This window comes from Echiichthys vipera (assembly GCF_963691815.1).
Source record: "Echiichthys vipera genome assembly, chromosome: X".
Lineage (NCBI taxonomy): Eukaryota > Metazoa > Chordata > Actinopteri > Perciformes > Trachinidae > Echiichthys > Echiichthys vipera.
Window position 1 is genome coordinate 26679657 of NC_139825.1, and position 12028 is coordinate 26691684.

General features: G+C 41.2%; 1 protein-coding gene across 2 annotated transcripts; it reads right to left on the minus strand.

Moving 5' to 3' along the window:
- Nucleotides 1–350: 350 nt before the first annotated feature.
- On the minus strand, nucleotides 351–10208 carry LOC310966127 (von Willebrand factor A domain-containing protein 1-like). 2 transcript variants are annotated; one of them, XM_083939949.1, is made up of 6 exons: nucleotides 9985–10208; nucleotides 4835–5374; nucleotides 4423–4701; nucleotides 3630–3908; nucleotides 3154–3438; nucleotides 351–3048 (listed from the first exon to the last, which is right to left on the minus strand). In XM_083939949.1, exons 1-6 carry the CDS (start codon nucleotides 10067–10069, stop codon nucleotides 3029–3031), a joined length of 1488 nt encoding a protein of 495 aa, XP_083796075.1. In that variant the 5' UTR covers nucleotides 10070–10208; the 3' UTR covers nucleotides 351–3028. The 2 variants fall into 2 exon arrangements, with proteins under 2 accessions (XP_083796075.1, XP_083796074.1); XM_083939948.1 differs by having other exon boundaries at nucleotides 3154–3441.
- Nucleotides 10209–12028: the final 1820 nt, after the last annotated feature.

Below are 12028 nucleotides of genomic sequence, written 5' to 3' on the forward strand. Positions count from 1 at the left end.
TGCCTAAACATTAAACACACAATGTCTTCACTAATATTTGTACCAATTTTACAGATTCGATCAGTGGATACATTTATTATAATTGCAAGATCATCTAAAACAAAGATTTTTCCGTATCTGTGCACATTAAATATGTTTCATGAACGGGTTTGTGTGTATTCAAGTAAACTAATAAACTATAATGGAGCATCTTTATCATCTAATCCTGCTAACAGAGTTATTTATGTCACATGACATGAAGACATCAAGTTGCAAACTTGGAAAATTCTGATTGCAGCCAACAGCCACTAGATGGCCCCACAAACAGCCAAATACGAGAGAGGACAAACACATTTTCATAAAGATTTGTTTCCCTTCCACAAATCAAATGTTTATTGACACTGTGCCAAAAATATATTTTTTTAAAGTATTCACAAAACATATTCACAATTAACACTCATGAGCACTGCTTAGAAAGTACAGAAACAGGATGCAGATACAGTATGGAGTTCACTCTGATCTGAAGGGCCGATATAAAATACAACAATCATCTTCATGTTTCACAATGCAGAGACACACCTGTCCGATATTCCTGTGTGCTGCCAGGGTGGCATATGATGCAAATGCTGAATGTCAATCACTGATGGAAACCAAGAGAAAAACTGATGTTGTTCTAACTCATTCATGATTGGCTTCAAAATGAAAACAACTGAAACAAAATGGCACTTAACAAGCAAAAATGTGCTAAAAAGTGGAGTGTGGTGTAACATTCTTGTGTAGGGAAAACGCTTTCTTTAAATTAATCACAATCATTTTAAGCAGCACTAAACCCCAGATGCAGTAACTGTGCCCTCGTAGACCAGATAGCGGGGAAGGGTCAGGTCAATTTGGTAACAAACTACGCTGTGCGTAACATGACTTTATTCTATATTAATACATTTGTATTGTCTTCCCAAATGAACTCTGCTTTTATACGTTTAAATTGCTATTGGGCAAAATATCCATAATAATCTTTCATCATATTGTAATTTAATTGAGAAAAATAGACTTCTACAACCCCTCTTGGCTCTGCTTTTAAGCCTCAGAAAATCTAGCTGTGACAGGCGACTTTGGCCAATCACAAGTCATGTCAGAGAAAGAGAGCGTTCCTCCATTAGCTGTTTTACACCGGAGCTGATGCGAGACGTAAACGTGACAGACGAGCGAGTCTGTATTCATCGGTTCATAAATGTAGATATTATAAGAACATCCAGGGCGCATGTGTCGGTGCTCCTGTGAGGTGGATTTCCAGGGTAGACCTGTGTAGTTCCAGACCTCTGAGCAGATGATCACATCACTTCGTCTCGTTTTCACCAGTTGAAATAAATGATGAAAAAGTGATAACAAAATGCAAACTAGCTTCGTTACCAGGCTTCTGAAGTTCAGCTTGTTGGGTCACAGTTTATCCAGGCACTTACATTTTTAACTGCATATTAAACTCTACAATTCACAAGATTATGTGGTGTATGGCACTTGAAATACTTGTTAGATATTATATATAGTAATAATTATAATATGTAATATTATCCTGCTTATTTGAATGTGTTTCAGGGGTTTTCTGTGTGTGTGAGTGTGTGTATCTGTCTGTCCACAGCTAACCTCTCTTACTACTAGACCCATCAGCCTTATATTCTTTGTGCACTTTAATGACTGTATGTTCAAGGACCTCTTGTGTTTTCAGAGATTTAAGATTTTGTGAAAAAACCTATTCTATTGACTGCTCTGTTTTATACCGCCATTGACTGCCGACCCTAGCCTGGCTATTGCCAGACCAAGTTCAACTTACGATTGCATGTTGGCCTGGGAAGGCTGCTGCACACAATGATCCAGATGACATTCTCCATTCGTTTGGCCACCAGCGACACTAACTGGTAGATTAAACTTTTACCAAAACCAGTCGGCAGTAAAGCAAATCCATTCTTTTTTTTGGAGGAATTGCTCCAGGGGAAGTTTCTGCTCAGTTTTCAAAGCAAACTTGCCACTGAAATCATTTAAAACTGGAGCAACAGGTAGCAGTTGCTGCGCTTCAGTGGATGCCATGTTGAATGTCAATTGTAAACACAAAACTGCTTAAGACGCTTCTATCTCATCATTGGGTTTAACCAGCTAATAGCGTGACAGGTGAAAAAATCCAGCTTGGTGATTGAATCCAGGGAAAAGGGAAAGGGAAAAGGAGGAATAGATCTGCTCTTTTCTAGACCCTCAGGCAGAGCGAATTAAAATCGCCGGCAGAAGAGGGTGGGGATACCCAGTCTATGCCGACCCCTCTTTCTTCTTAACTGTGATGGGATCACTACCTGTCTACTCTGGGTACAACTCGATAACCTGCATATTGTCTCCTCTTCATTCTACGACTGTCAGGCACACACAGGACACGTTGCCCTGCACTCCCTGTTCCCACATGTCCTCAGACACACCTGGCTGAGATCTGAAAAGTGCACTATTCTGGTTTTGATTTTGGTCTGACATGACATGACAGGACATCTAGGAAGGAAAATACTGGGCAGGACAACACTTAACATGTGCTACACTTTAAAGAACTGTGAATGTACTTGTAAGGAGAAGAGGCTGATTTCATATAATTCACACAATGTCACAGTACACTTTGAGAGTATGGCTGACAGTACAGGCTGATAATCGTAATGATAAATAATAATTGATAACAAGAAGTCCTCACACAAACTGTGAACGCCGCCTCTCTGCATACTCTGCAGCTGTTGATGTTCCTGACTAACTGATACATGTGGTGCTGTGGTGCGCAGCCTTTCTGCAAACTTGGTGATAAAAATGAATAATTATGCCAAAATTTGCTCAGCCATTGTGAGGACAGAGGGCTGGGGTTATGTGATAAAGCCTTTTCTGTCACTACAATTTATTTCCAAGATGAACATTTTAACTTACAATAATAATATCCAGCCCTGCACATGTTATCTTGTGCATCCAGCCCTCAAAATGCTCGATTTCACCCACTTTTTTGCTCCAGCTGCCTGATTGCTGCAGACTTTGGTTGTCAACCCCATTGGCCAGAATCTAGCAGAGAGAAGAGACAAGCAGATGGACAATTATGATATATATGAATATGAATACACATAATGGCAGGAAAAAACCTAGATAATAATATTCAGCTCAGCCAACCTGTGTGCCTCTTTGCAGTGCAGCATAACCCGTCTCCTCTGCCCGAGCCGTAGACTGGGGACACACACACTCGACTGCTCGGAGCAAGGTGCATGAGACGCGTTGAGTGAGAGGTAGGAGGCAGGTAGACAGAGGACACGGAGGGCTTTGAGGAGGAGCTGTGCGATGTTTCTCTCTCCCAGCTCAGCCAGTAGCCTTTCAAACCTTCCAGATGAGCCTCCCACGCTACCTGCACCTCCTGACGCTCCACTGTTTTCAACTGCAGGTCAACCAGGGCGGGCAGAGCTGCTGCAACAGAACAAAACACAGAGAGAAGCAAAGGAAAGATTTAAACAGCCTGGCCAAGTGAAGCTTGTGCAGCAATGATTCACCAAATTGAGTGAACATAACTTTCAGTATAGAGAAAAAAACAGAACAGATGCAATGCTTTTAACCAAAGACAACATTATCTGGAAGACTTCAAAGTGAACATGTACCCTCCTCTTGAGTGCATGCCCTGACAGACATGGCTCTTTCTTTTCCATTCCTGTGCAGAGCGCTGACTGTGACCAGGTAGTGAGTGCCTGGCTCCAGGCCAGTCAGTAAGGTAGAGTTCTGCTGGTTGGTTAATGTCACGGTGCGGACGTGTCCACTTGGAATAGCTCCATACTCCACCGTAAATCTCCGGACTCGAGCTGGCTGCAGGGGACCCCAGCTCACACGGATCTGACGAGGGCCAGAGTCTGACATGGAGACCACTGCCGGGCTTAAAACATCTGAGGGGAGAGGAGGGTCAAGAGACATAGGTGAGATGGTCACTAGCTGCAGCAAATTAACGTTCTTTATTATGGATTAAAGTCTAAACCCAGTGTGACTTACACCAATTGCTATGCAGCACCTGTTAGATGAGTCAGTTGTTAAGTGTGTTGGTGCATTTCTTATATTAAATAATAATAATACAACTCTAAATGTCAGACAGGAAACAGAAAGAATGCTGTAACAGGCTGCTGTCTAGACACAAACAGTCAATTGTCTTTGATACACACTCAGCCTGTTAAATTACTTAGTCTGCAGTTTTGTGATACATTTGAATCAGAAAATGGAAATTTGAACATCTGCAATTCATTGATTGTCCAAAATGTTTGAAAACTAACAATAAAACATCCACTGAATGGAACATGAAACAAATTGTTTTCCTTAATTCTCTTATATCAAGTATGTTTTTTTAAAAGTGCATGACAGGATTTTAAAATGTGTATTCAAAAGGACATCCGATTCAAATCCCCTCACCAGGAAGTGTGGTGAAGTTAACAGAGAGTGTCTTAAACAGCCTCTGGTTGGACTCTGGGCGGAGGGCAGCTGTGTAGGTGGTGTCAGGCTGCAGGTTGGTCAGCTCTGCCCAGCTGGAGTCACCTGGCAGAGAGCGTCTACTATCAGTGTCCGATTCCCTTGCAGATTTGTAGGTGAGCTCATAGTAACCGCTGTCTGTGCTCAGAACAGGACGCCACTGTAGCACAGCGCTGGTGGAAGTCAAGTGAACCACGCGCAGCCGTTCTGCTGCAATAATTTCTGTAGATACAACAAGAGGAAGGGGTGGGTGGGGTTACATACACTGGATAATTCTGTTGTTAAAAAAATCATGCCATGGAACTACTGCTTCTCCTGTGCTAAACCTCATAATCTAACACACAGACACACATACTGATGATGGCCTCCCTTAGGTCCTCCGTGATGATGTCGATGTTATCTATGTCCACAGAGTAGAGGTGGGACTCCAGTGGAGGTGTCACTGCACGCTGTAAAACCTGGTAGTTGCCATGTACTGTGGATACAGCTAAAACAGAAACTCCTTTCATCTTCAGCTCAGACATTGGCTTGTCCACGTCCCCAGGCTGCACACCATCGGTCAGCCACAGCAGTATCTTTGGCACGTTCTGGTCTGTCTCTGCCAGAAGCCGCTGGGCCTCCTCGAGCGCCGCTTCTGTGTTGGTGTCTCCCTGCAGGTGACGGACACTCTGCAGAGCTTTCTGCAGACTCTCCTGAGTGGTGTGGACATCCAGGCCAAACTCCAGGTTAGGGTCTGTGCCCACCTGCAGCAGCCCGATTCTTACGTGACCACGGCCCAATGAGAAGGGGCGAAGCAGCTCGGTGGCGAAGTACAACAGGCGCGAGAACTCGTAGTTTGCTAGACTTCCTGAAGAGTCCAGTAGAAGGAGAATATCTACTTCACAGCAGTTGAACGCTGTGCACAAAAGAAAGAAAAACAGGACGGTTGTTTCAATACGTGGGGCATACTTGTTGTGATTGACATGTTCACTTGTTTCTAATAGAAAATGTTTACATGCTTTATTGTTCAAAACACACATCATTTTTCTCATAGTGTCTATCTGAATATACCTGTGTTCACCCTCCGTCTTAACGCCTGTCTCTTTAAGACAACCTCCTGAAAAAGCCCAGTCTGCTCTGATTGGTCAATGTTTCTGGGTCTTCCACATCTGCAGCATCCCTGCACTATCTTTGTAGATGGGGGACAGACTCTAACGGCACTGAAGCATTACTTTCTACCTTTATAGTTCACAAAAAAAGTCCTGACGGCTGGTTTAAAGACAGTTACTGAACACAGGCTGTGTGCACTTCTCTGTGGATTGAGCGTTTTGATACTTTTCCAGTATTTAAATAGCACCTCGACCTGCTCATTATTTTTACAACATGGGACCTTAAACTGATGAGTGGTGACAGTAAATCAAAACAGTGTATGTGTCCAGAAAACCAAGACATTGAGCTGAACATTGAGGTGATAATTCTCTGTGAGTTTGTCACAACAAGTGGTCACTTTTTGCACATACTTTTGTGTACAGTTCATGAAAAGTTCATGTGATCCATAAATATATTGGTAACAGCAGCTTCAAAGTAGAGCTTCAATTTCCCTGTTTTAGACATTAGATCAAGGCACAGATGGGCAAGTTTTTATTTAACATTAACATGTAATTTTCATAAAACGTGGTGACTTATTAGCTACTAACGCTCAAAGATACTGGAGTGTTTGCAGTGATGAATTATCCCATCATGACTATATTAATATCTATCTTACATGTAACTGCAACTGTCAAATAAATGTAGTGGAATAAAAAGTACAATATACAATAAGAACACATTCAATTAAAATGCTCATGTAAAGTACAAGTGACTTTTCATATTGGAGCCTAATAGTGATTATGTACACTCTATTGTTATTATTATCATTATTATTATTATTATTATTATTATTATTATTACAGACCATGATATCGATTAGATCATAAGGAGTGGACATAATGAAAAACACACCCCTTAAATGTCCTGAATAAAAAGTATGAAACACTGTTTTGCAATGCACCACCACACAACAGCTCTCTGGGACACAACACTATCCATGTAAGCGACTGCCTGTGGAAATGATCCTGGCCATTTTAATATCTCAGTCATATAACAAAAGGTACAATGATTTAAAGTGTCTTAGGCAAGACTGATCTTATTCACACCACAGATGCCATGACTCTCCTGGGCGAAGCATCAGTATAAAGGATGAAAAGCAATAACCGGTATCTGAGGTGTCTCGTTCCATGCTGAAATCCTGAGAACACTATCAGAAAAGAACTACTGCACTGAGAATACTTTAAAGGAGGATTTATGATAGGGAGGAATAAAGATTATTGGGTCACTGGAGTCGATGTATCATATGGAACCAGATTGAGATTTACATTGTAGATAAATCAGTGAGGGATAGAAAACAGTGCAGAGAGAAAAAGAGAAATCATGTCTCCACTTGATAGAACACATCCTGATTTCCCCATCTTCACTTTTCCTCATTTCTCAGAAGCCTTTGTGCTCCTGTAAGGTCATGTCCAATACTGTTGGTGACTCACTCATCTGTTTCCTAATAATCCAGCTCATTGCCTGTGGTTTTTTGGTACATTTGGTTCCTGTAGCTCATGAAATATCCGTCCTACCACCACCTGTTATAAATAAGTACTACACTGACATTTGTACTATGAAGAATCTGGACTGATGATCAGATTAAGTGTGTGTGCTTTATGAGAATTAATTCAACACACATAGTCACATATGTCCTAATTGTCCCCTACATAATGTACACATATGCTTAATGGCCTCACTTCTTCCACATCGTTTACACTCTCTTCCATTTGCAGCTCCTGCGCAGAACACACCCACTATTTTATTGCAGCAGTGGTCCATAATCATTACGCTTTTATAGGGAGGCAGAAAATAAAGCAGCAGGAAAATAAACAGACCGAGAGGAAATGAGGGAGAACAGCACAATCAGGCAAAGAGATGTCAGCCAGCGTCTTAATGAAACACACATAACTTACAGAGAGGGGAGATGCTGCAGGGGGGAGAGGTGAGTGTGCACATGGTAGCAAAGGAGACAGAGAACACAGGAACGAGACAGAAAGATGAGGAGAGATTGGAGTTGTTGATGGATATCAAGTTGCTCCATCTTTGCATTCCTCAGAGGGTGAATACCTGCAAATATGTATCTGTGTGTGAGAGAGGGGTTTGAGCATGTCACCTGTCATTTAATTGGTTTTAAGCCGTGCCAGGGCCATATGCCACATGGCAGAGGCGCACAGATGAATGAAAAATATGTAAATGTTTCCTGTGAAGTTAACTGAGTGCAATATCAACACGCGCTGACATCAAGCACACAGATGGTACAGGATGGACTTTCCTGTCTGCGCTGGATCAAAATCAGTGCAAACTCTTGGTGATGGAAAACATTTGAACCGTATGTTTTTGCTCTGCTGCCTTTTAAACTTTTACAGATTTCCTGCAGAAAAGTGAAACCACAGATTAATTAAAAAATTCCACACATTCCTTGTGTGCTGTCTAAACTTTGCTAATAAGCCCAAAATATTTATTTTTAATTAGCCGTGGCCACCTGTAAGTACCTCAACTTCCTTTACGTCAAAGTCAACATTAGGAGGAAGGCTCCAATTGTTCTTAAAGGGATAGATCAGCTTTATTGAAGTGGGGTAGTACGAAGTCTGTATCTATAGTCAGTGTATCAGTAAATGACGGTCAGCACGTCGCCAGTCTGGATAAACAGACAGGAGTTCTGACACAGAAGCTGCAGCAAAATATACTTTAGTCACCTTAAAAAAATCTGTTTAACATTATATTTATAATTTTTCACCTCTTTACGCGCTCTGCCGTCTGACAGCCCTTTCCTTTGCCATTACATTTTTCACTGTGTTCCTACGTAACAGCGCATAAGTAACTGTGGTATTTCACAGACCAGCTGTTTGAGTCAGACTGTTAATGGAATAAACAAAGACAAGAAAATAAAAATGAGTGATTATAAACAGGATGACAAAATGCCAAAATGCCATTTACTGTGGAGACAAGACAGGAGAGGGAAGTTTCATTATGAAGCATTTTAGTAAATCAACAATAACACAGTGTTTAATGTTGCTGTTTTAATGGTAAAGATTTGTGTTTTAAAATAAATTTGGTTATCAATGCTTTAGGATGACCATGATTTCTGCTGGCCCATGGGCCCTCATCTCCTCTTGTGAGCAGGTCTGAGTGCCTGGCTTTATGGAAGTTCAACAACATATTTTTGGAGTTCCCCTTTAAGATTCAGGCAGTGACACAAGGCCGAAAATGTTTCCAGGCAGACCACTGCTGCTGCTGCTGCTGCTGCTGCTGCTGCTGCTGCTGCATGGTGGTGGTTCACTTGCATATGTTTCTATTAATCTGGTCCAGGTCCAGTTTGGCTGTAATATCTTCAGTGGTGTCATAATTTGGACAAGATGATATTTTCCATAGCGTGTTTCAGTGAACACACCCTGATCACTTGTTCCATAAGAAGCCACAAAAACAACTTCCAGTTCAGCCAACTGGCTTCTTTTCTAGTTTATAACCTTTAGATAAAATAATCTGACATCACCTGCAGTGGTGGAAGAAGTATCAAGTTCTTTTACTTTAGCAAAAGGAGCGATATCACACTTTTTTTCTTTAAAAAGACCTGCATTCAAAATCTCAAAATTACAGACATATTATCAGCAAAATGTTCGTTAATATTCAAAAATAAAAGTACTTATTACTCTGACATGTAACTGCAGCTTTAAAATAAATGTATTGGAATAAAAAGTACAATACAATAGGAATACATTCAATTAAAATACTCATGTAAAGTGCTTCAAAAAACTACTGAATTGAAGAGTAATGTACCTTGAATATGTGATCCAATAACAGAAGAAAAAACCACGTGTTTCTTCAGAGTGACTTCTTATATTGGAGCCTAACAGTGATTATTTGCACCCATTATTATTATTATTGTTATTATTACAGATCATGATATCGATTAGATCATACGGAGTGGATATAATAAAAAGACACACCCATTAAATGTCCTGAATTAAAATTATGAAACACTGTTTTGCAATGCACCACCACACAACAGCTCAAACACAACACTGTCCATGTGTCGACTTGTTTGAACCAGACTGCCTGTGGAAATGATCCTGGCCTGTTGCTACATATTAAGTGTCAACCATGTTAATCATTTCTGCTGCTGTATTCACCAAACATTTAAAAGCTATGTCTAAATATCTTTGCAACTAACTATTATAATAACGGAAAAACACTTTTATTTCCTGAAGGTTCAACTTCCAGCCCAGGCTCCATTTACAAAACACCACATTATTCTAATATAACCAACCCAGAAGAAGAAGGAGACCGTAATCTGTCAATTTATTTACGTATCCAGTCAGTTTACTGATCATGCTTCATTCGGCCGGTTACCCGCTCTGCTTCATGTCTGTATTGTAGCTTATGTTGTCAACTCACCTGTGGCAGGTACAGCAATTTGCATATCGCTCCGCTGCAACACAGCGCAGAAGAGAAGAGCAAAGTGAAGTGAAACGCCCTTCATCCTTTTTAAACAGCATTAAAAAAACATATATGTATATATATATGAATTTAATCACAAGCAGCAAAGGCAGGTAAAATAACCAACACCGGGGCTTCCTTCACCGGTTCTGTCGTCTCTTCCGCAGAGTTTTGCTGCTGCTGCTGCGCGTTTCATCCAAACTTTCCCCAGCAAACACCTGCGTCATGCGCACTGCAGTGTTGGCGCGGTGCGGTTATTTCCTTTAATGTAAGATAACTTCACTTTCTGTTGATTCCCTTTCTCGCTCACATTACTCCTCCTCCTCACAGCCGCTGAGCCAGCACATAAAGGAGTTTGATGTGACTTTTAAGGACAGATGCTTTCTGGATGATTGCTTCCCCCCCTCCTGCACTGTAATTTCCTCAGTCCAGGGGTCATCACACTTATTCATACAAACAGACAGGCACCTAACTGTGTGTCCCAGAGGAACCAGGACAATCACATCACAAGCGTGCCAGAATTAAATAATGTCTGCTGCAAGAAAAAACATTTATCTCATCTCTTTTCCCTCTTGTGCTGGTTGAATAAGGGTGAAACTGAGCCTGTCTTTATTTTCTCTGGGGGTCACCCTAGAAACCCTTCAGACTGACCACAAAGCTGGAGCCCACTTTTGGGAAAGAGTAGCATTTGGATCAAGGAGACCCATTCAGCTGGTCCATTAGACAGGCTTACAGGAAATACCACAGCCGCAAAAAAACAGATTAAAAAAACCCTTTTTGCCAGTGTCTCAGACAGAGACCAGGGTGTGTGGGGTCAACGCTGTGGGATGGTGAGATGGAGACAGATAATAAAAAAAAAGCAGACATATTTTGATTTTGCCTTTTGATATAAAACACTTTTGCTTACATACCAGGCTGGTGTCTCCAGACCATAGACAAATGCTCCTCTCGTAGACAGACAGACTGCAAGTTCATGAATCCTGAAGTATTTGAGATTTAATTCTATGACACGTCTGGTCTCAACATGTTTGGAAGACATTCTGTGATTTGCAGCACATTTCTAGGAATAGTTCGACATTCTCATCATTGTTATAAAGTGAAATGTGTCATAATTTCTAAACATGTAAGAGCTGAGTTCATAGATAAGTTATAGCCATAGAATAAATCAGACTTCCACATTAGTTTCTGTCCAGCCTGATCGTTACAGAAGAAGTCCAGGTCTAATATGCCACTGGGCACAAATGTGACATTTTGACATCCTTTATCATTTCCTCCTGTGAAAACTCATATTGTTAATATGTCATGCTGTTGTTATGGATATTTTATCTTTAAATATGAGTTGTTCAATGTGGAATCAGTCAGAAATATGAACAGAATTGTTTTGATGACATTTATTATGAAGTTTTAAATGTTATTCTAATGTTAGTTCTTCTCCACATGTCTCGTCACACTGGCACATGGACGGATTCTGAGACAATGGGCCTCTGGGCACAGACATGTAAGAGGCCCCCCTGTCATGAACGGTGCAGGGATAACTCAGAGGAGTGGGACCCAGATGCAGACAAGGACACAGAATAGACGTAACGGGTGTTTAATCAACAAACATTAAACAAATAGTGTCCAGGGTACGGGGTTAAAAAAGGAAAAAGGTCCAGATGCAGGTGATGAAGAAACAACACGGGGATAAGGGGAAAAACACGAATGGGTGGTTGACAAGCAGGCGAGGGTTCAGATGGGGGAACAGGATCTCGGGAAACTAAACAAAAGAAACAAAGAAACAACTAACGATGAACAAGTAAACATGGATAGAGATAACAATCATGAGTAAAAGTAGCCAACCAAGAGAGATACGAAACCACGTTAATGCGAAAACGGTCTGGCGATGATAGAAGTTAGCAAATCCCAGAAAACGCTGTAATTGCTTCCTGGTCGTAAAGATTTGTCCTTCTTGGCCACAAAGAAAAAACCCGCTCCCAGTGGAGAGGAGGAAGGACGAATAATC

What these genes read in the sequence shown, in the direction of transcription:
- LOC310966127 (XM_083939948.1), bottom strand. Translation starts at nt 10,069, where the DNA reads ATGAAGGGCGTTTCACTTCACTTTGCTCTTCTCTTCTGCGCTGTGTTG. An exon ending in CCTAAGGGAGGCCATCATCA is followed by an intron (nt 4,702 to 4,834) that starts GTATGTGTGTCT and finishes TTGTATCTACAG; the next exon opens with AAATTATTGCAGCAGAACGG. An exon ending in TAACTTCACCACACTTCCTG is followed by an intron (nt 3,909 to 4,422) that starts GTGAGGGGATTT and finishes CTCTCCCCTCAG; the next exon opens with ATGTTTTAAGCCCGGCAGTG.